The 24,794-nt window shown below is 39.4% G+C and overlaps 1 protein-coding gene across 1 annotated transcript in view; it reads left to right on the forward strand.

The window, feature by feature from the left end:
• Window positions 1-264: 264 nt before the first annotated feature.
• LOC104472308 (ataxin-7-like protein 1) overlaps window positions 265-24,794 on the forward strand; it is a gene marked incomplete at both ends in the record, with an annotated part of 40,300 nt that continues 15,770 nt past the window's right edge. The window contains one exon of the mRNA XM_010087916.1: window positions 265-333. Within this exon, the coding sequence (XP_010086218.1) occupies window positions 265-333 (69 nt within the window). The remainder of the gene's footprint in view (window positions 334-24,794) is intronic.

Here is a 24,794-nt window from a genome sequence, read left to right on the forward strand (position 1 = left end):
TGGGCCGGCGCCGCGGTGGGGGAAGGGGGCGAGGGGGAGGATGCGCGGCGCGGAGGGGCCGGAGGATGCTGCGGGTGGGGGGCGGAGGGTGCTGCCGCGGGGAACCCGGCGGTTCCGCTCCCTGGCAGATGCTCCGACCATTGTGCTTTTGCTGTTGCAAATAGAAACACTGCTCACCTCCTCACCTCTCCTCCTCCCCCCGCCAAACAATAAATGCACACCCCTGGGCCCTCGGCGCTTCCTGACTCTGCTTCTCTTCTGCAGGTGTAGATCTAGAAGAGACTGGAAAGGAGGGTGGAAAAAGCAGGGAGGTTATGAGGCTTAATAAAGAAGGTAAGTGGATAGTGCTGGCACACCTCTCTACCTGTCTGTCTCTTGGTGCCTGTGGTTGACTGTGGTTTGGCCTTGACAGGGTAGTCTGATAGCATGTGGATCTCTCTGCTGTGGAGAATGTTTCAGGGTTGGATACACACAGATGACTGTCGCTGTATCAACTTATTTTGAAGTATGAGTATAACAGGTGTACGCGTGCGACTGACAGACGTGGTAAAAGATAAGGCAGTTTTAAGTGAAAAGACAACTACACGTCAGTGGCCATATTGGATTTTTTTCAAGGACCCTGTCCCTTCTTGGTGCAATGTTTCACTTGCTTCTGCGTGACGATAAGCACATAAACCCGTGCATCAACTTTAAACGTTATATTATCATGGGCGACTGTAGTGAAAAACATTTTCACTTGCGGAGAGGAATGGTTTGTTTTGATCTTTGAGTTCATTTACTTTAGCTCAAGTTGCACTTTATTCTTTCATTCTCACTGCTGAGCGTGTCTTACAGTCAATGGAGCGACCGACATCTAATATTATCTTACGTTAGGCTAAGCCATGCATACTATACAAAACCAAATATAGTAGGTCATTTGGGCCATAAGATTTTCTGGTACCATAAGTATGAACAGGCAAATTCCAGGCTAATGGTATTTGCTGGTATGCCATGCCCGACACAGTTCTGTCAGTTGCGGGAGGAGAAACTTTAGTGCTGAGCACAGGCAAATGAAATGGACACATTTTGTTTGTGACCTGTGTGGTTGACATCATGATGGGGTGACACCTGATGCAACTAGTGACATGCTTTGGGACATATTTTAATGAATCTTTCTGTGTATTTCTGTTCTGTTAAGAATGCCGTATACCTATGCACCCTTTCTGCCATGAGAAATATTTTACGTGAAGTCAGTTCATAGTGAATGATCCCGTCATAGTGTAACTTCAGTGTGACTTACTCATGCCAAGAGAAATCGCGCTATTACCTATAATGTCATAATATATATTTGGAAATGATGTTACATTTCTCGTTATGTTTTAGTTGTTGTTACACGTGTATTTAATTTTGAGCGTCTTGGCAGCTTAAAGGAATCTTATGTTTTCTAAACAAGCTCTTGAAAAAAGAATGAATTAATCAGTAACGTAGATTTGTGTGATAAACTATAAAATTGCATGGAGTACACATTAAATAAAATTATTTAAAATCCCATAAAACCTCCCTTTGAAAGACCTTTGTAGAGATGCCAAGCTTGATTGTGTTCCTGTCTTGATTTTTACATGCCTGAACCTCTCTATTTTGCCAGCCCAAAAATAAGGTAGAGGCATAACTGGGATTTTCATGTATTATATTTATACGTAAAAGGTTCAAGGCTCGAACAAGCTTGTATGTCTATCAATAAAGTTGAGCATATGTTTGATTCAAAAGTAATCGAACAAAAATCTTGATACTGGAGCTTGGCGTTCATAAGGAGCTTAATTTGTTGAGATTAAGTGGTTTGCACCTAGAAGTCCTTGAACACAAATTGTTATTATAAGCTTACTCAAGACGTAAAGATTGAAGTGCATCCCTACTTCTTAGTCATAGCTAATATGCAGATTGTTTCCTAGAACGATTCAGTTTAGATTATCAGTGCTAGTCTCTCATTGTTTATTTTTGGGGAGGGTTGGAGACTCCATCAAAGAACCTCTATTTAAACTCATCCAGAAAAATTATTTCCAAACAAAGTGTAATGTCGTTGCTGACGTTATGATAGTGACAGGTGTGGAGCTCTTACTAGCTTTCATAGTACTTACATCGCAATATGGTTTAAAAAAACAAACCTGACTGTTATATTTAGAAAATAAAAAGCTTTAGGAATTTTATTGCTTCCAAGTATTAACTTGCTTTGGATCGCTTAGAGAGAACTTTCACAAAGTTTGAATAAATTAGTATGTGTTGAAATGTTTCTACTATATTCATTTAAGCAGTCTGTTAATACAGGTGCTTTCACCACTCCCATCTGTATGTCTGAACACCCACTGTGAATCTTCCTTGAGACTCACTGTGCTTATTAATGAAGGTGGGGAAAAATTTGAAGAGTTAGATTGGTCTACAGAAAACATTGCTCGTGTAATTGCAGAAATACTTGTGCTCTTACTCTGATATTGCACACATCTGCTGTGTGACATGTTGACTCTTTTTATTTACTTTGTTCATATACACGGGTTGTGATCATGGCAGGTCTTAATACGAAACGAAACTCATTTTTCCTTGCAATCTTATCTATTTGAGTAGGCCTTCTTATGGTTTTTGTGGTGCAGGAGATTGGAAGTGGTATCTTAGAGAAATCAGACTTTATGTCTATAAGGTAACTGAGGGATGATGGACGGAGAGGATTTTTAAGTATCAAAAGTTATGGTGCTGTTTGATAAAGATAGTGTAAAATCTGATCTGGACGTGTTTAGTTCTTGTAGTATTTGTCTGTGTTTTGTCAACTTAAGTTAACCAGATTTACGTGGCTGTTCCCCTTGTCAGCAGTGAAGGAAGGAGCCTTTTTAGACCAGTGAAACTGCGTGGAGAACATGGTGAGGGAAGGGGTGGGAAGATGGTGGCCTCCTCCAGACCAGGACGAGGTGTTTCACTTCTTGGTTTTGTAGAAAAATAAGTTATGTCAAAAAGTGCTTCCAGTTAGCTTCGTCCCTGTGCTGCTGCCTCCTTTCTGGTTGTGTACTACATGTGTTTAGAGCGATGGGCTGCTCTTCCTCCTCCTGTTGACCCAGGCGGGAACCTGGAAGGCAGCATTCCCAGGTGATAGTGGAGAGAAACTGCCAAATCTCTGCCTGCCAAAGTTGTGTTGGTTGACACTTCTTAGCACATCCCTGGGCAAAGGGGTCGCAGTTTGGCTGAGCTGTTCATTTCTGTAACGTGAGAGACGCACCAAGGCCACGTGCCCCCTGTGCCCCATCTTTAGGGCAGAAGTAAAGACACAGAAATATTACTCACTGCTTTCCTTTATTCTACAGTGTATATGTAGGCAGTACAGAGGGAGAGAAATTTCCTGAACGTTTGTTCAGTTTTGTAGATGGAATTGCTTTTTGCATGCTAATACTTACTCTGTGTTTTCCTTTAGCAAATGCAGTATGTCCATGGTTGACTTTCACTGGCGTGTAGATTTGCGGAGAAAGGATTACAAAGTTGCCAAGTGTTCACTGAAAATGAAAAATTTTATGCATAAATGTTTGTGCCAGAAAAAAAGAAACAACTTATCTGCTTATCTAATCAGGAAGCAGAAACAGTGTTGTGTAACTTATCTGACAAATCACGACCAACCAACCAGCTTAGCCGAAAGAGGGGTTATCAGAATTGGTGTGGTATTTAGAATTTATATTGAATTTTAAAAAGTTGAATGGCATATTTGAAGAACTGAAGATTTTCTTGTAGATAGCATGCATAGTAAGAGGAGCCTGTATTTATTTAACAATTTGTGTCCTGTAAAAAGTCACAATAACTGTGTACCTTGGATAGATACAGTGATCTTTTATTATCAGTCATAACCTGTAACTGGTTTTAAATTAATTTTGGAGGCAATATGTTTTTATACAACATTCAAGAGAATAGTAGAAGAACATGAATTTTGTTGTCTTATGTGGGGAACTCTAATAATCAGTTTAGCAAATGTGCAAACATGAGGTGCTGGGACTATTTCTAGGTAGGCAAAGGCTGTAAAGGAGCAAAAGATATCCTATATATCTTCGCTAACTACAACAGGGTTAAATATGACCTGTGGGATTTAGATCTCTATCTAGGTACTTGGTGTCATAGTCGACTTCAGTTTCTCAGTTCAGTGGGTTTGTATTATTGAGGTTTCAATCTGATGATGCCTGTGTTTTGTCTTAGATAATCTTTTCACCAACTATACTGACTCATTATTGTTTGGGTTTAAGGGTGTTACCTAAAAAATTCTGTTCTTTTTTTCTGATGTTGTGTTGAAATTAAAGATTCTCTATCTTATTGTGCAGCCCCAAATTTGACCATTTTACTTGACTGTTACACATACAAAGTGGAGTTTTAAATCTGTTGCATAGTTGTTCATAACGTTTTTTTCCTATTTTCACTTCCTACATAAATATCTGGTGGAAAGCTTTTTGGTAAATCCTTTGGCAACACCAGAACAAAATGAAAGCGATACTGATTAGTTTTGCTTTCAGTTTTTTTTTATTCTTCAGAAAAATGTCTAGATGATTTTGTCATTCTTCATGGAAAAATAAGAAGTTAAGGAGGTTGGGACACTTCTGTAGGGACATGTAGCATGCAACATTCTACTTTATGAAAAGTAAGAGGAAGAGAACTAAAATTATGAGGAGATTGTGAAAGAAAATAAGAGGACAAAAACAGCTGGTTAATGTAAGCATAGGGATTGGAGTTGATTTTATTATTGTTATTTATTTTTTTGTTTACTAGTGGTTTGCCGACAGTGCTGTTTGTCTCCTTTAGAAGCATATCAAACAAAAACTTAAGAATAAGACATTCTTGTTTTTCTTATCCGCCTTCATCTTTCACCTTTTTGTGGTGGTAGGGAATGTTGGAAAGGGCTGAGAGGAAAAGAAAATTATAACAAAGTTTTAAACACATGCCCCAAAGGAAAGAGGTGAGTTTATTGAATTGAGACCACCTTAGCTGGTAATTTGGGGTTGGTTTTGGTTCTGCAGTGGGCAGAAGAGAGGGGTGAATGTTGTGTAATTTTCTTTCTCTTCCCTGTAAGCTAAAAGGTCTTCCAGAGATACTGGTTCTTGGACAGATGTAATATTCAGGTGGATCTTGATAATGAAAGAACTGAGAATTGGCAGGGTACAAAACTGCAGCTGTTGTCAAGAGAAACTTTTTTTGTCATTCTTGTCTTTATGCTGGGAATCGGAAAAGGTCCCCATGGGGGTTTTTGTTAGGTTGAGAAATGACAGTGGGATTGAATTCTGGTGTGCATCTTGTAGTTTAAATGCCTGATCAGTTTAGTGTGCGATATCTGACTACGATTTTTTTTTTCCCCCCCATGGACAGCTTCTGCAGGGGGGTGGCGTGGCTCCTGGTTATGACTGTCACCTCATTTAATGTGTCTCAAGGAATGGTGACAGAGGAAGAATGAAACATTATGTGTGATAGTGCCCAGAAATTTAGTCAGAATTGTAGTTTATCCTCATAGTCACACAGTTATTTTCTGAAACCTGTCCTTTAGTTCATCAACCCACACACTGGATAAAAAGAGTGGAGTAATGGTGAGGCTCTCTGATCAGACATTCTGTTTTGAATCAGGATTTTGATGGTTTTGAATACGTATCTGAAACTGTTGTGCTGTAAATGACTTCTTTAAGAATTCTGGTTTTGTTATATGGCACACATCTTGATGAAGTTCAGGTGATATTTCTCCCAGTATTTGTGCAACAGTTATTCTGAAGAGGTTAGTTCTCTTGTAGTTTAAAGTACCTCTTTTCAACGCTCGTGGAGAAACCATGTGTGGTTTTGTTGGCTGACATCCCTGTCACTAGAGATCTGTCTCTGGTGTTCCTTCTACTTGTAATTTGTAACAGGACTTGAGAAAGAGGGAAATGACGGGTTTACTAATGTGTACCCCCAGCCCTGTTGTCACCACAGAAAGTGAAATGACTTCTTCTATCTAATTTTGATTGATACATAAAAACAGGTGTGTGTTTCCTTGTTGATCTGCCCTGTATGTGGTTAATAGTTTATAAATGAAATATAGATTTCGATGTACAAAAAAAAGACTACCCAAGAGTTCAACCATTTCCACTGTGAAATTGGGTAATTTTCTTGAAATGGGCCTTTTGTTCCTAGTTTGTTAAAAATTAGAACATTATCAGGTTCTGTTTTACCTTTGGGGCAAAAAATGTTAGCCATTTAACCAAGGCTGAGGTGTATGAGATGGAAGCAGTGGAAAATCATATAGAAAACATGTTTCAAATCACATTTTGTTGAAGTTGTGGATCACAGGAGTCCTGTAGGCAGAAAGGATACGTTTCTGGTAGTCCCAGTGAAAATTTAGGTTTATAACATAGCATGCATTTTTAGGAAAGATCACCTTCAGTAAAAATAGTATGTAGATATAAGTATTTCTTAGAGTTAACTCCGCCATAAGTTTGTATGAGTGCCACCACAACTTGCTATTAAGAGTAATTTTGGAGTAACAAGCAAGAAAGGTTTTCAGTTTATATGGGCATGTCTTAAGTTACTGGATCTCTCTGTCTTCCAAGTTCAACGTGGTGCAGAAGTTCTTCAGCTTGTCTTTGAAAAAGCTGATTCAGGAGCTAATGGTGCAGGATGCCAGGTGAAGCTGGTGTCTTTAAGTGATTTATATGCCAAAAAACCTGTGGTGAATGCTGTTGTGATGCGGTAAGGGTGTTTGACAGAGGTCTCAGCAAGCCTATAGCAAGAAGTCTTTGATGTTTCTTTTGCTGGATGAGAAAGACATTATGTGGCTAGAACAATCCAATTTTTTATCGTAGTACTGTGTAGCTGTCTAAACTGACTCAGATTGGAGATGGAATCCAGCACAGTTACTTAAGACTGATGTAGGGCAGAAGAAAACCAACTATTGCAGTCATCATTTCTCTTTTTCTTTTTTGTGTCCCTTTCTATGTTTGAATGTTGGTGATTTTAAGGGAGTGGTTTTGTCATAACTTCTTGTATGGTTTATTAAAAGTCATTCTTGAAAGCCACTGGTGTTGCTGGAGAAGTGGGCTTGAGATTGCTCTTGGTCTTGTATTCAATAGAAATAGAGATGTCTTCCTTACTTCTGAAATATGGTGTTTAATATTCAGCAATTTCCTTTCATAATTTACTAAGTTATATTAATAATACAGCCCTTAAGCCCAACATGTCTTCCCATTTATCTGTATTCTTGACAGCAATTAGAATTTATGGTTATTTGGTTTTGCTGCTTTCTGATTTCTGTGTGCATGTATTTATAAAATGTGTGGTGTTTGGCAAAAAAGAAGTGTAGTTTTTCTGGATCAGAAAGAGCATCAGCCAGAAGCAGCAAAGAACTCAAAAGTTCTAGGTTCTGCACAACTGCTGGTACCAATGTACATGTAGCGCATTTTCACTTAATCCCCAGGCACCTCCTGAATTATCTGTAGAACGGAAGCAGTGGTATTGTGACAGAGCTGTGCACAGTACACAAGGGGCTTAGGCTCGCTTCCCTTTCCGTTCCCTTGGAGCAGGTGTTCAGCAGAGGAGACAGAAGGGTGACTGATGAAGTAACGTCAGGATGTAAGAATGACTGGCAAAGGGCAAGAGTTCATGAGGTTTGATTCTGTGTGGTGATCTTAGCTGTGCTCTTTTCTTTGTTTGGGTTATATTTTTTTCCCTAATATACAGTGTTTGATGCTTTCTGTCCAGTCATTCTTTCTCTTCCTTTTCCTGCTGCAGGGTTTAGATGTAGGGGGCAGGCAGAGGCTGGGAATTTGACGCTACATTTAGGTTGAACCCTGCTAATATCATATATGTAATAGTTGATGAGCTTGTTCTGTCAAAAGTATCTTCTCTAGAGAGACTAAACAGGAAGGACTGGACCTCTCCAGTGGCAGAATAAGGTGACTTCAGCTTGTCATCGTTCTGAGCTGAAATGGTCAGAACGGAAGCAGAGATTTACGTAAGTGTAAGTCGTCATGTGTTCATCTTTGAATCTCTGATAGGTATTCTGTCCTCAAAGTGGCCTTTAGGCTGGCAACTTGTGATTGTCCAGATCAGATAGATTATCAGGTAGTAGTTAGCATACCCAGTTATTTTTTAAGCCGCTCTTAGCAGTGTATTGTTGAGACATGATGCTACTGATAATTTAAATCTGAAAAGTTTGTTGGACTTGCCACCACAACAACCAGTGACAGAGCCAAAACCTTGTTTGTTTAAGGCTGATAGTGGAGACAGTCAGAGGGCGGTGATCTGGATGAGTTTAAGTAATTCATCTGTTACTGCCATGATTATTGCAGTATTATTTGCATGATCCTAATGCCTAGCAGCCCCATCAGAGACTAGACACTACTGTGCAGGGTACCAGCACAGGGAGGAAGGGTGTGTGCATATGTGAGTTGTAAAATTATTGTGCCGCAGAGAAATAATTTTTTAATACATGACAAAGCAGGAGTTTTAATATTGACAAAGAAAAGCACTTGGTTGCTCAACATGATAGACAGTAGAGTTTAGCTTAAGCTAAGGTGTCTTTCTTACAGTTGTGGCAAGGAAAGCTTTAAGGTGATGTTCAGAGGGCAGTGAAGTAGTTTTGCAAGAGCTTGGATGGTATCCTTACTCAAGTGTGGAAGTTGGCCTGAATGAAAATACAAACTTGTTGTTAAAAGCCTAGTAAGTGGATACTGACGTCATAAGCCAACTAGAAATGTGAGCAAATGGTGTGACAGGAAGTAGGATGTGGACAGTCCAGTGTAGGTAAGACAGAGGAGCCTGTAAAGCAAAGGTGAATCACTTCGAGTTTTTAAAGTTGGAATGGAGGTTTGTGCATAGAAGGGTGCAGAGAGGATAATGGTAGATCAGTATGACAATACAGAAGAAATAATTTTTGGAATAGTGTGAACAAGCAGGATAATGTTTGTAAAGACAAAAATAAGAACATTTAGTAATTAATGTGAGATGAGGGCCCAGACAAACCTTTAGCTCTGGAGATGTTTAGAGAAGACTTTGTCTTAAGGATGCAAGACAAGAAGAATCATTTAGATACAGGAGTAGCCTGAATGAGTCATTGTCAAAAGTTATGTAGTATTTCGTATCTGAATGATGGGCAAGATGATAATGCTGTCCACAGTGATCAAGAAAGGAGGTGGAGAAAAGAGAGTGGAAGAGGTGAGATCTAAGTTCTGTTCTAGCTGTATTGAACTGAAGCTGACAGCTACTCAGTGACAAGAGATGTCAGAAAGATAGGCTGAGATTTTTTGTTTAGACATAAATCTACTCTATCTGAGACCTGTCTATTTAGGAACAGAGTTCGTGGGTGAAATTCCCAGACATAAGGGAAAGGGCGTAAGATGTATCTCAATGGAGCCCTATTAGAAGACAAAGGAGGAACAAGAAGCCTCCCAGTGACCTGTGAAGGGGTTGGTACAGGGAGGAAGGGAAGTAGGAGAGGGTAGAGTCATGGAAGTCAGAAAAGGAGAATGCATGCTTCGAAAGGAGAAATGCTGCTCTTTTTTTTTTTTTTTTTTTTTTTTGTGGAAAACGCAAGGGTTATGGATGATGGAAGCGATTAACTTATTTTGACATTGCAATAGTAAAAGGTTTTTAGACATTTTAGTGAAGATAGTTTCAGTGGAGTGCAAAGGACAGCTGAAGGGAGTTCAGGCTGAAGTTAGAGACAAATCAAAAGTGTAATTTGTTATCAAATGGTTCATAAGGAGCTCAGAGGTGAAAGAGGGATAGAAAGAGAGGTAATGTAGTTAGAGAAGCAAGGGGTCAGAGGTAGATTTCCAAATACAGGAAAGATTGATTGGCTGTCCTACTGTTCCATCAGAGCAAGAGGAGAAAGGTGATGTGAGGTATGGGGTGATGTGAGTGAAGCAAGTGGAAAAAATGTGTTTCATATCTGTAGTACGAGGAAGAAGGGAGAGCAGTAAGGAAGAGGAAGGGAGAGTGTGAAATGATTATTAAGTTTTCTGGCTTTCTCTTGGAATAAATATTTGCATTCTATTGTGAAGAAAGAAATGGATACAAGAGAAGAGGTTTGAAGAGTGAGTCAAAAGTAGGAGGAAAAAAGGCTGAAATTGCAGGTGTGGATTCAGCTCAACTGGAGGAATGGCACAGCTTAGTAAGCAGCAGGAGAGAGAGAGAGAAAGTGTGCAATAACCTCATTTCCAGACTGATTTCTTTTTCCACTGCAAATTCTAGGACAGGCAAGAACAAAGTGAAGGAAACTGATATTTAAGATGAGCATGGGTTCAGGATTGGGGGAGTTGGACCTAGTCATGGGAAGAAGAAGTCATCAAGGGTGGAAACCAAAAGGGCAAAAAATATTGTGTCAGTGAAGTGTGGAGTTCTGGGTATCAGAAGTAATGGGATAGGAATAAAGAGCAGTGCTGAGAGTAAACTGATGCCATTCAGTATATGTCAAGCCAGCCTTTAGGTCACATTGTCGGATGAAAGATTCTTTTGGAGGTGATTGGTGGAAGACTGCTGGCAGTTTGTGCTCTCTGACAACCCCGTGCTTGAATCCATAACATGCCTTTGATAAAGTTCGAAGCCTCTAAGAAGAGCAGCATTTTGAAGAAATCCAGAAAACATTACCTTTTCTCCAAGGAGAGAGAAGAGTGTGTAGACCATGGCTGTGGCTGTAGAATTCTTATAGAATCATAGAATGGTTTGGGTTGGAAAGGACCTTAAAGATCGTCTAGTTCCAACCCCCCTGCCATGGGCAGGGACACCCTCCACTAGACCAGGTTGCTCAAAGCCCCATCCAGCGTGGTCTTCTTCTGTGCTTTTGTGACTGATCGTATCTACCACATCACGGGATGGACATGGAAGTGATTCGGTTGCTGGTTTTGTAGTTCAGTAGTTCTGTTCTTTGTAGTACATCATAAGTAGGTAATATGTCTATGTGATCCATCACATGCTGATACTGACTTGAGCTTCCTGCTTCCAGAGCCAAGACAAGGCCATGGGATTACATTATCACGGACCGGGCCCCAGCTAACCTTGTTCTGCTCAGGGTGTATCCTCAGAGCTTGGGCGCAGTGCTGCGGTAAACACGGCTGTGTGGCTTTTGCTTGTTTTGCAGGACAAAGCAAGCTTGTTGCTGTCTACGTGCTACAGGCAGGCATGTGTTATGATACAATGTTTTTTTTTTTTTCTTTTTTCTGAGAAAACAGGACTTAATGATTTTTTGCGGTGCTATATAATGTCTGTCATTCATGATGCAGGCTCCTCGGTGTTTGAGAAGTTGATCTCAGGTTTTCACATCTCTTTAGCAGATCTTAACATCTGTGTAAGGAAAGAGACAGGATGAGGAGAATGCCGTGAGAAAGAGTTGTTTGCTCACTGTTGTGGTTTTAGCTGAAACCGGGACACTCTTGCACAGAGGATTGAACTGATCCTTTGACTTGGAAGGTTTTACCCATTTCCTTGCTTGCCTTTCCCAAGCAATTTTCTGCCTGTCCCTGTATGTTGTCAAATGTTCAGTTATCCCAACAGCTTGTACACGTTGTCTGACAGAGTTACTGAGTTAAAAAAAAAAAAGAAAGTCTTCAGATTTTGTCTTCAGGGTCTCTCGGAGTTTTTTCTGTGCACCATCATAAAGTTTTGTGGTTCTCATCTGTATTCATGCTTTTGTTTTAGTTTTGGCTTTTTAGAAGTCTTGGAGAAACTTGGGCAAATATACTAAGAAACTGAATGCATGGCGATGGAAAAACGTAAGGAGAAACGGGAGAAAAAATGTTTAAGCCCTTGAAGTTATGGTGAGCTGTATGTATAGTGCTTTTGATAGAGTCTTTGTACATTCTGTGCTTAGTGTACATTTTCTTCAGCTACTTTCGTAACTCAAAACACACTGGGTGTGAACATTACCAAGCCAGGTATGTATTTAGATTCTGAAAGAGGTACTGCAGCTTTACGTATTCTGGGGTTTCTTGTTCATCAGAAAAAATTATTCTTGAGTGCATCTCTGAAGGAGGGAATACTATGAGTTTTATGTTGCAGCATTTATTATTGTTTCCAGCTTTTCAAGATACCCGTCACTGTTCTGACTGTTTGTTTTACAAGCTCTTTCGCAAATCAAAGCTATTGTAAACCTTTATCGCTTTCCTGAAAGGTAAGAGTTTATCTTGAATGTGAGGTTTTTTTGGGTGGAGGCTTTTTTTAATTACTTTTAAGTATGCATTTGGAAAAGTTCTGAAGTGATGTGTAACATGTTCAAATGATGTAACATGTATAAAAGTGTTAGCTTTAAAAGACAGTAAGATATGGTCTGTATTTCAGAGTTTACAATGCGCTTCAGACAAAGCCATAAGCAGTGTATGTTGTGAAGACAAAAATCGGTCTATGAATGTTGAAAAATTTCATGCAGGCAGCTATTTTAAGGAGGAATTTGAAGGAGGGAGAGAATAATTAGTTGATGTGGAGGAAGGAGGCATCAAAGCTGATAGTACAGCATGCAGGAAAGTACTGTACAGAACAGATTTCTAGTGAAAGCAGTTTATTTGTAGAAATAAACTCTCCCTGTTTTGTTACTGTCTTGGAGCTAGAAAGCGAAACTAATTGTAATTGCTAAACTGCAAAATTAACATAAATATTGAAAGATAAATCTTAATCTTCCTTAGCTCTGTTCCCTAAACGTGCCCTCTGTTCTCCAAATACTTAAACATTCCCTTTTTATTAGGCTTCACCCTCATCTGTTCTCTTGAATGGTGTCTAGGCAAAAAGTGAAGAGAAACTAACACATTGTGTATGTAACATTTGTCGTTCTTTCATACTCCTCTTTCTTCTTCTTCTGTATTAGTTCTTTTATGCCCATTTGTTTGTACGTTACAGGATCAGAGGATAAATGACATGCAAAATTCTAAGCAGCTTTGACTCATTATGGACTTTCAACCTTAGACTGAGTCTGCTGTGTCCAAATTTGTATGAAGTTTGAATTTATTTCAGGAGAACCCCTTAAATGTGGGCTTTTCATGGCAGATTTTTGACATGCCATGGGCAAGCATAGAGTGCTATGAAAACAATACCCAGAACAAGGGCTTTTAAAAGCTTGTTCATTTTAATACTATGAGGTTGTGAGAGAGACTTTCCCTGTGTTAAAATAACGTCTTAAAGCTGCTCTAAGTAATAATCAGGACAGTGTGTGTATATCCAGATGAAGGGTGTGAAATGTGATTCATGCCTGCAGCCCACCTATCAGTGTGAGGAGAGGCAGAGGGAGAAGTGAATGGGAAGAAATCATGAGGAAAAAACAAGTTAACTATTGGTAATGTTTATACATCATCTTTCACTGGGAAAAGGCCCAAAGTGTTCTACCAGCTATGTGCAGAAATGAATCCATTTGTCACTGAAACAGGCAAGGGCATCTTTGGATGCAAATATGGCTGCTGCTGAAAGCCTAATCCTACCTGCACTGGAATTAAATGAAAGAATGCTGAAAACCTTCTGTGTACTGATGGGGTGTAATCCAGTCCTCGCTGAAATATGTTATTGCATAATGATAAGGAGAGGAAAGGAAAGGGACAATACCTTATTTCTAGATTACAAAGAGAATACATAGAATATACTTATTATTTAAAAAAAGCAAAACAAAACAAAAAAAAAACACCACCAAAAAACCAGCCAGGCAAAATGACTGAAGCACATTACCTTTCCCTGTGAGAAGTCATGGCAGGTTTTACTGACTAGCGCTCTGTTTACCAGTTTCCAAAATGTGATGTCCCCATTGGCACCAAATTTTGCTCATTTAAATTAAGCCGTGATCAAAGACTGCCATCTTTCAAAATACATTGTTGGGGTTAATCTTTCTACCAAAGAACAGTTACCCCAACCAAGCTTATCTGAATAGGCCAGTCAGCAAAAAAGCACAGTACATATTACATTTTAGTACATAGTATATTTTAGCAAGTCACCACAAATACTACTATGGTGCTTTTCTATAATTTTAAAATTACTTAAAATAGAATTTGATGTTAGCACTCCAAAAGGTAGTTTGCTTGCTCCTTTCCTGTGCAAATATCACTAGCGTCATCTTCTTTTCTGCGCTTGCTTTGCCGGTGAGGACCATAGATGCTTTACCAGATTTGATAGGATGTGATGTTATAATCTCTTTTTTTGATGTTTTTTGGCAATTTGTTTTTTGTGTCTATTTGTGGAAATGGTCATCCTAGATAGTTCATGATTTTATTTAGGTTCTTTTTTTCATCCGAGATAGGAAGGGAAGCTAGCTGGTGATACAGTAATAATTGAAGATTATAACTGGCAATTAATTTTCACTACATGGGTAGATTTGTAACATTCACAAATCCTCCTTGACTAGCCTGCAGCTCTGCCTTTTGTCTGGTAGAACACTGCCTCTAGCCTCAAGCGATCTTTCGTCGTGCCCACTGGATTTTCCTGAAAATAAAAACTTCTGTGGCCACCCAGCATCTCAAGAGGTGAATATAGAAGTGAGCATCAGAACACCGTAGTGCAAAATAGGCTGGGAGTGGTGAGTTTATTGAATGAAATAATGCTACCTCTTTAAACTACTAAATTAGGTAACTATTACATGATTGCAACGTAATCTTTTTCTCTGCAGTTTTTCTCTTGTAAAATACGGGCAATGAATTCACACATTCCATCATACGTAGAACTTATGCAATTGAAGTTAATATATATATGTATATATAAAAAACAGAAGTAAATTTGGTCATGGTCCATTCTGAATTTGTTGTATTAGGAACAACTTCTATCTAGAATATCAGTAGGGAACAAAGAATTACCTTAGAGGGTTTATTAATATAAGCATTACTCCCTGTGCAAAGCAGTCTTGAAGGCTGAAAGTGCGTGACTGGGAAACAGTAGGAGGGAGGTGAATACTACTACATTTATACAGCTTTGCTGAAATACTGTATGTGCACACTTAAAAAAGGTGTTGGAAATACTGGAAGGAGTTCAGAAAAATCTGCTTTAATTTGAGGTCTGGATAATCAGCTTTAGAATGGAAGATTTAAGAAGCTCAATCTATTTAGTTTATCAACAGACGGTAGAGGCTACCTGATAAGTCTCTAAGTACTTAGACAGGGCGAAGGTATCTGACAGTTAGATAGTTCTTTGTCAGCTAGATTAAGGGGATTCTCATGGCTGAAAGCTGAAGCTAGATCAGTTCAGACTAGAAATAAGGTGCAGTTTTCTAATGATACAATTAAATAGGAACAGCTTATCAAGGGATGTAGTAGCCTCCCTGTTGCACAAAATCCTTGCATAAGGCCCTGGTGCTTTCCCAGGGGAGGGTGCTCTAGCCAGCCAGAAAGCCAGAGTTTGAAGCAAGAATGATGTGATGAAATTCTATGACCTGTTTTAACATAAAAATTCAGTACAGATCGCAAGGAAGATTTTTGTTCTTAATTCCTCTCCTCCCTAAAATTTCATACATTTTAAGTGTTTCTTTTCTTAATAAGAGTTTGTGTGAAAGATAAGGTGATCAAAGCAACAAGGCAGCTTTCTAGTGGGATGGGTGAGAAGGGACCATCATTTGATAGCAGGTTTTCCTGGTGATCAAAAACACAAATATCCCTCCAGTCATTAATTGTAATCCTAACTTAATAATTTACCAATATAGTTTTAGGCTTCTCAGAAGCAATGCAGGTAGTTTGTGCCTTGTTATGGTAAGTTCATGTAGTTGGCAGCTGGGCCCAAATGCCTTCTTTGGCTTTATTCTGCAATTTCTAATGAATTGTGTGAGAACTCTTTTTGTCCTGGTTTTGCAAAAGAAATAGGAGTCTTTTGAAGGACCATAGCACTTGCATAATTTAGTTTTCCTCTTTGTTGTAAAATCGTCACCAGTCTGAGTGAAAGTGTCACTTTTTCTCTTGGTTATGCCCACAGCAAGACCAGTCATGCTGATTTAAGGTACCATTCAACTTAGATGAGAGATGTTGTGTACGTGGGGAGGAAGCACCTAACCTACTTTCAGTGAAGACACACTTCCAGAGGTTTGCCCAGTGTTGGTGGTCCTGTAACTCTTCCAAGCACTATATGCAAAATAAGTGGAGAGCAAATGTGCTACATCTGAAGTTTATAAATTCTCCCCCCCTCATTCCCTTACCAGTGTTGCTGCCTCCAAAAACTTGTAGAAGACAGGATGAATTGAGGTTCTAAAAAAGAAAATATACAGTATTGGATTTCTTTTTATGAAATGTTAGTTTTTTTGGCCTACACACTCAACCAAAACTAAAGAATTTCAGGACTGCGGAATAGGTGGTTTTAGTTTTGGGGTTTTTTTCCTGCAGTCGGAAAGGCTGAAACAAACTGTGAATTGGAAGATGAGGTTTGCTCCAAACGTATGTCAGTGTGTGTTCTGTTCTGGAGCTGTGTGAAATCTCTGTGCATGAGCTCAGGCTGTTTCTGGTTGGGAATGTACCAGGTCATACACGCCCTGTGCTACCTTGCAGTAGTATCGTGAGAGGGTTCTAAAGGTCCAGGGAAATCTGAATCTTTCTCGCTTCCTTGTTGTTGCTTGTGACAAGATGGCACAGGCCGGCAGGTGTCTGATCCATCAGTTCTTAGCTGAGTAGTTAAAAATATTTACCCTCTGAATCTCCTTCAGTGTGGACTGAATGTTTGGACTGAGTGTCCCTGTCATGGGCCCCTCACTATGTAGATCCCTCTATCCATGGTTTCACAAATGTTGGATTTGGCCAGGATCTGCCGTTAGGCCGGTATTCTCTCTAGAATACTAACAGCCATGCTAAGATGAAGCAGGTGATTGGTCTACTTAACCTTCGTAGCATCATTTAATCCATACCTGCGTTCGGGTAAATTGTATTTGAGACTATGGCAAATACAACAACAAAAGATGATATTTGCTTTGTCAGAAGGCACTAAAAAGGGTAATTTCTAATCTGAAAGCAGGAGGTCAAGAAGGAGACTAATACCCTGCGGTAGGGACAGAGTCATTAAAAACTGGAGGAAGCAGTCAGATAAAGATATTCTACCTGCACAGTGTGACCAGCCAAGGCAGTGGTTTGATGGGCTCTATGTTAGGCAGATCTATCTCACTATTGCTGTCAGATAAAGATCTTTAAAATGTATGGAAACTTCATTGTACTGTAGAAAGCTCAAGGCTTCATCTTCCTTTGAGGTAGTGTTCCTCATGGCTGTTATTCAAGCTGGAAGTTAACAGCGCCAAAGCTCTTATTTCTCATTTGCCTTCTACAGGAACAAGGTGCTTGTTGAAAAAAAAATCGTGCTTTAGATTGTCATGCCACAGTCTCAAAGTCTAAATGGATCAGAACCGTCATCTTACAAAAGTTGTGCTTGCTTCAGGAGAAACAAGTTGCAGAGCTTCAGAGCCTCGTATAGCACATGACAGCCCCAAACCATGCTGGGTGTTTCCTTGGCTTTTTTTGTCAGGGTGTTTGTCAGGGCTTTTTTTGGGGGGGGGCATCTTGAGCCAAGCGTTTTCATCTGATGTCTATTGATTACAAAGAAGCCCTTCCTCTCTTCCCCACTCCCCTTAGCAAAATATCAAGGTGTGTTTCTGCAGGAGACAGATGACAGCAGTCACTCACACCAGCAGAGTGCCTGTCTTGAATGGCAGTGATGCGAAGAAGCCCATTAGCTCTTGCTAAACATTATGTACTTGATAGGGCACCTAGGTCGGATGCCAGCTCTAGGAGAGGAGTACTTCCATCTCTGTACATCTGATTGAACTGAAACTCTTACTTTCTTGCTGCCAGTCACCTGCTGAGAGAGAGCCACACTGACCTGTCAGGGGGAAAAAAATGTTACTTTTACTGTAGTGACTCTTCAGAATGCTATAGGCAGGGTGGGTTCTGCAGCATGGACTTGGAAGTGTGGGACTGAAACACTTCGTGCTGATGTGGGAGCTTAAGGAAGCAGAGAGTTACTGCACAATACTGCACGATCTTGACAGTTGCATCAGGCCGTCTTTTAAATTGTTTGCTGGATAAGCTAGCAGCAAAGTGTAATGCAAATATACATGTGCAGTCTGAAAAAGATCTAAAGCACACAAAAAGGTTAGCGGGAACAAGATGAAGGATGGCACTGCAGCATTGCCGTATTTATGTGCTGAAATCTACACACGGATTACAGAAAATATCCTAAAAATATATGTATATGTGTTCATATATTTAGAAAATTCTCTGTAATCATGTTTGCTTTTGGTTTTCAAGGTTTTTCTTAAGTATCTGGTGATTAAAAATGACCTTCTTTCAAGGCATCAGTTACATTCCCTCATCTGATGTTACAGCTTTTATACAGCGTGCTTGGGGTCTTTTGCCTAAATGAAAGCTGGTTTTAATTTGTGATATGTTGGAGAATATTTACCTTATTTGGCTATTCATGTTTTAATAATTTGAATAATTACAAGAAATCAGTGTACTGTTATTTATCAGTCTCTTTTGGGTTTCTTATTTTGTTTTAGCTCTTTCTTTCATAGCAACTGGGTTTTTTACTATAGAAAGTATATATTATATACTCTTAAATGGAACTAGTGTTTGGGAGTTGGTCAATATGTGTCTGTATCGTATAGCCGGTATTTTTAGATGATCCTTGTCCATTGTCAGGTGTTTTAGCTGGACTGTTTCTCTTGCTAGGAATGGCTTAGTGAGAATTCTGTCAGTGATATTAGAGCAAAAACACCATTTACAAAAGAGCAAAAGCCTGAACCTTGGGTTTGTGTAGATACAAAACTTCCTCACAGATACTGCTTTGAAAGAAGTCTAGTGCTTGTGTAGTGTTCACTGACAATATCTAATATATTGTCTTTTGCAGGTGTTGGGAACGGTTTGCCCTTGTCTGTATTGGCATCCAGACTGTTTTCCGCCCTGATCAGGCGACCTGTAGTTGACATCTGCTGTCAGTTAAAGATTACTGACAGGCCTTGGTGTGTAGAGGTCTTCCCCTGTGGCCTGGGGACAGTGAGTCTGGCTGGGCACGTGTCAGTTTCATTTGGCATTACTGGTTTGTTTCTCTCTGCTTATCACCTCCTTCAGGAGTGTTAACAGTAAGTGGAGGGAAATGGGGTTCAGAAGAAAGTCAGATCTCTGACCTACTGTAACAGAAAACCCTAAAGTGTGGAGATTTTTTTTCTATAAAGGCAAATATGGTAAACATTTAAAAAGTGATATTGTTGGTTTTATTTTCATTTGACTAATGGCTTACCCTTTTAGAACCAATGAACACAGTTTTAATGCTTGAGTAACACAGTAGTCTAAAGTACTTGGCAGGCTGCTTAATAAATTAAGCCTCTCTAGCTTTCTGTGAAGTGTCACAGATGGAGAAACAGAAACACGGAGAGGCCGAGTGACTTGCTCCAAACATAGAAGATAAATCTCCAGTTGTGTTGCTGGAGTGCTTTGGTTAGATGCACCTTCATTTGGAGATTGTATGAGACTGAGGTGAGTAAAAAAAAAAATAAATTGCTGTGTGTAATTGCAGCACATGGCACATTTTCAACAACATTCCACAAAGACCTATATCTTGTTATTTACACAGTGTAGCTAGTTGAATCTGTACAGAGGCTACATCCTCCCTTGCCTGACTTTGAGGAACCACAGATATTTTTATGAAGAGCAGAGTAATGGAGAACCAGGTACGTATGTGGGAACTTGGAGACTGAGACCAGTCACAGCTTTACACTGCCACTGGCAAGTTTAAATGCTTCCTTTGAGGAGAGAAAAAACGTACTTTTCTATATCTCTCTAGAGCGTGCCAGGCTTATTGGGCTATCTTATGGAAGAGATTTTGTCATCAGAATGGTTGTGCCTTTATGTTGCTGTTTTCTTTTGTTGTGTTTAAAATTTTGCTGTACTTGCAGACAAGCAAAGTTAGGTACCTAGTGAAATCCAGGTCCAGACAGTGCTGGCAACCCTTGCCTTGGAGTGTATTATTTATACAGGAATAGCTGTGGACTTCACTCTACTAACCTGTGTGTTGAAGCCTCAGATAGCTTTGAATTGTGGGGTTTTTTCCTCAGAATTTGCTCGTAGATCCAAGCAGCTGGCAGAGTAGCAATTTGATGCTGATGTATACGTGCCATAGCTTGAAGGAGGCTTTCCTTTGCATTAACGTGTATCAGTTCACTATTTTCTTTTTATGAGACCAAACTGACTCAGAGTGCTGCTATGGAGCTGGTTCATTCAGAGACATTTTGCAGCAAGGGAGTTGCTGTTGTATGTGATATCTTCTTTTACTTGGTTTTGAGCTGCTCCTGGTGTTTCCTGCCATAGGTTTGCTTTTAATTAGAGGGGTCTGGGCAGGTGAAGGGGCACAGAGGGCTAGAGGTGAGAGGAAGTTACCCTGGAGAAGAAGTCTGGGGAAGAGAAGCAGTGGGGGATGTCACACCATGGTAGAGTTCTGGGAATGTATCTTCTGAAGTTTCAGGGAATGTGTCCTGGCTAGTAGCATGCCCTCTGGCCTAATTTGCTTTATGTATAAGTGCTTCAGATATGCCCAGTGAGAATACTATGGGAGCTTGGAGATTGCCAGAATCTGTTTGAAGGAATCAAAAAGTGTGGTAAATGATTAAGTTTTTGTTTGCTTAGAGTGTCCTAAGTTTTGATGGTGTCTGGGCTAGTGATGGCCTACAGTTCCCTTGGAATGTGTGTTCAGCACTCTGCGTGGCAAAAGAGAGGGCAAAGTTTCATTAACAGTGGGATAGCTCCCATTATGGATGATCTTGCTCACTTTACGTGTCCAAAAACATTTCTTAAAAGTTCAGAATACTGACTGTTTTGAAAATGAGAACATTTATTTTTTGTTTATGTTTGGATGTTGTAAAATCTGGAAGTCTTCTGAATGTAATTGAAAGCCACGCAGTCAAATCAATGTCTGTCATTTAAGGAGATCCTTATATCCTTGTACGCAGATGTCATCATGATAATACAGTAATCCAGTCATTAAGATATAAGTTTAGGCCTTGGTACGTTTTTTCTGTAACTTTAAAGTGAAATGCAATTCCAGTCTGTGAAATAACAGTTAATGACAGAACTGGAAAGAATAGTCCTGTATTGTTTACTTTTTTTTTCTTTTTTTTTTTTTTTTTTTTTTTTTTGCAAAGAAGATATATTCACATGGGAGGAATGCTTTAATTCTTTTTTGTATAGCATATCTATTTGGTGGAATGTTAGCAGAGATGATTTTATTCACAATTTCATCAGCAGTTTTACAACAAGTTTGACATTTTGTAATATTCTTTTTCCACAGAGGAATAAAAGTCCTTGTAAAGTTATTGAAACATGCCATTGTAAAGCACTTGTAAATTATCTTGGAATGTAAACAGTGATTGTGAGCTAGCTGTAAGTATGTTATTTTAATAAGAATTGGAGCATGTTTTGATAATTAACTGGGCATGAATGAATACTAGGGATTTTTATTGTATTATTTATTTTTTTGTGATTGCTCCCTTTTTTCTTTTTTTTTTTACCCCCCACCCCCTTTTTTTGACAAGGGGAGTCGTCATCTGTTAACTTCTGGTAGCCATCCTGTTGATACTGAACCAAAATAAATGTATTTGCCACAGCTTCTGAACTGTAAGTGGTAGATAGTTGCAACATTTTCCTTGCTGTAAAATATAACTCTTAGATGAAACTAAATCTTCCCACTTCATGTATGTGCAGTTATAGACTAAGATTTTGAATCCAGGGTTGGATCTTAGTTATGCCCATGTTTTCCATTGAAATTGTTAGTGTATTGTTGTTGTATTTAGTAGCTGATTACTTTAATAGTGTTAACTGTAAAATTCAGCTGGTGCACAAAATGGGAACTGCTTCCACTTAAGTGATAAAGAAATAGCATTGTAATTAGCACGTTCTGATTTGTGTTTATGAAGAGTTTAGGATGATGCAGTCAGGAAGAAAAAAAAATATCTCTTTTTTGTTATTCACTAACATAAAACTATGTTGAGAAAATCTGGTAATATTGCAAGATTTTTAATAGTTAAAGTGATGTTGCAAGTGTCCTTCAGGTACTGCAACTATAGGTAGTGAGTGATAAAGTTATAAAGATTCCAGATATTAAAGAAACTCATTAAATCAATAAAGAAATGTATAGGTAAGGTATCCAGACTGCCTTAACTCTATTGTATAGTCATACAGTAAATGTGCATCCTAGTAACTTACTCAGAGTATGTGCTTCCATATAGTGATTTCTTTTTTTTTGCCCTTTTTTTTTTTTTAACAGCTCTTGGTGGCTTTTTACATTGCAGGAATATGTTGTTCTCATCAAAATAAAAAGAGTTCAATTTTATGAACAACAAAGATTCTTGGCTCTTTAATGCACACAATTGAGAGACAAGTTTCAAAGTGTAGCCATTTGACTCTGTTTAAGTGTCAAACGATGTACTGCACTTCAACTTGGAGATTTAAAAGAACAAATGCACTTTGAGGTATGAAACTGGTTTAGGAATCCTCTGCCTATGACAGAAGTTTTGAAGATGCTTTATGTTTTAACATTGTGGAAGAAAACATATTCTGGGCTTAAGAGTTTTCCTTAGGCAGAGGCTTTCTATCATGAATGCTTGAAAAAAAAAATGCATGGACTGTTCAACATCTCTGCTCTGATAACTACAGAATACCCTTTCTGTTGGAAAGTTGTTGGAAAGACTATTTGCAATAATCTCAGAAACAGGATGGTATTAATTTCAGAGTAGTTGGATAGATCATTTACAGAAGCTTAATTGACAGGGAGTTTATGTTAGCAAGGGGTGTCTCATGCCATTCAGATACAGATTTCAGCAAAACTCACGTCTATCAAACAGGAGATTCAGAAGGAAGGTGCACATCACTAACTTGGAGGTTTTGTGAGTGATACTCCAAATATGTGCTTTACAGATGTAGGTGGTCATTCCTTGTACTGTGTTGAGTGGGGTGCTAGAGCATACTGTGTGTTTTTTTCTATACTCGGATATTTAGTCACCTTAACAAAGAATTTCACAGTCTCTTTTGGTTGGAATAGTGATTCTGTCTGACGTTATATTCATTTACTCTTCATTAAATCCCTGCGCCACTTTAATCTCTCGCCCAACTTGCTGCCTGGATCCCTGAGGCAGGTACCTTCCCCAGGTCTGGTGCTGCAGTAGCATACGCAGTGCAGTCCCTCACTGAGATACGTTGCATCCCTCAAGATATGTATGTACTTCTTTCAGGTAGCAGCTTCAGCTCACATAAGCAGCTCCAGAGTTTGCTTCTGATCCTCAATGTAGTTCCACTTGGAGAACATGCAAACAATTCTCAGTGGACAGATGTTCACTTGCATGGCTGCTGTACCATATTTAGGCTATTTTTTTTTCCTTTTTATTTTTTTTTTCCAGAAGCTGAATTGTGCTGAACTCTGTCTTCTGGAAAAGTAGTGACACCAGTAGGTTTCTTCCAGATTTAATGTTGTGATAGGAATTGGCTGTCACTTATGCTGTTGTAATTATCACATAAATTTGCAGATGAGATGTTAACATATATTAAGATATGCATAATAGTGGATGTACTTATTTTCTTGTGTGATGCTTTTCATCAATGAGTTTGGAAGTGTTTAATTAGGAGTCACAATGTGCATAGTTCCTCCTGATGTACAAGGAAAGGCATTAGGTATTCAAGAAATTTGGCTAAGTTTTCCCAGTAGGCGATGAAGGAATGCAGGCTTTGACTCCTCCTTTGTCCACTGTCCTGTCTGTTGGATTGTGTGGTAATTAGTAACAGCCCTCCAAGGACCGATACTATTAAAGAGGGGTAAGGTTTGTTCCTTGTAATAGTGTGGAGGATGTTTTTGTTTAATAGGGTTGGTGAAAATGTCTTTTAAATGGTCTTTGTAGATGGATCTTGATGACTTTTTATTGCTTCATGATGCTGGAGTGTATCTTAAATGTGTGATACGTGGCAGTGTGTTTTTGCTTCTCTATCTCCTTTTTTTGCTGTCTGTTCAAGGCGCTATCACTGCTGAAGCCAAGTGTGTGCCAGAGAATTGAGAGTGTTTCTGAAAAGCTGTGTCTTGGACTCTAGGCAACCTCTTCTTCCAGTGACCCTACAGTTACGTAAATTGTGGAGTACTAGGAGGCACAGCAGACTTGCAGAAAACCTGAAAAAAGGTGGATTTTAAACACGTGAACCGTTTTGTTGATTTTTTTTTTTTAACTGTTGCAGAGCTAGCACAACACTAATACCAGATGAAGTAAATTAATAACTGCTTTGCTACACCCAAATCCTCAGAATAGTATAACGCTGGAAGGGAGATTCCTTCTAAGCAACATTGACAGGCATCAGGTGGCAGCGTAAGAAGTGTTAAGTGTTCACTCATGTCAGTGAGTGGATGAGATTAATCTGGGAAGCTGGGTGCTGGTGAAAGCATCACTTGGTGGGACCAGGTTTTGTCAGCGTATGTTGTTGCTGACCGTTCGCGTGTTCGTGCTGAGAACCTGAGACGGTCGCTGAGCAGTCCCATTTTCAGCAGCTTGCTTTCATCCTGGTACAGTTTTCTTTGTGCGGGTTCTTAGGATCTTCTCAGCTCCCTGGTAAAAGTGGCTGAGCCCTTTGTGTCATAGCCTCAGTCAGGTGTCAGCAGCAATGAAGCTGCAGCGTACCCACTGCAAGGAGACCAGACTCAAGGGGCTGCATTGAGAAGCAGGCTCGCTACCTGTGTGGTCAAAAGCCTCTAAAATATTCTTACTTTTTTGGTCAGTGTAGTACATCTCAAGATCTGAGTCAGCCTGCTGATTTTTTTATTACATGCAGTGGTCTTCCTGTAAAAAGAAAGACTTCTCAAGCCTCAGAAATGCAGCCTTGTGGTGTTTGAGT

Source organism: Pterocles gutturalis, unplaced genomic scaffold, assembly GCF_000699245.1.
Source record: "Pterocles gutturalis isolate BGI_N339 unplaced genomic scaffold, ASM69924v1 scaffold34971, whole genome shotgun sequence".
NCBI classification, from domain to species: domain Eukaryota; kingdom Metazoa; phylum Chordata; class Aves; order Pterocliformes; family Pteroclidae; genus Pterocles; species Pterocles gutturalis.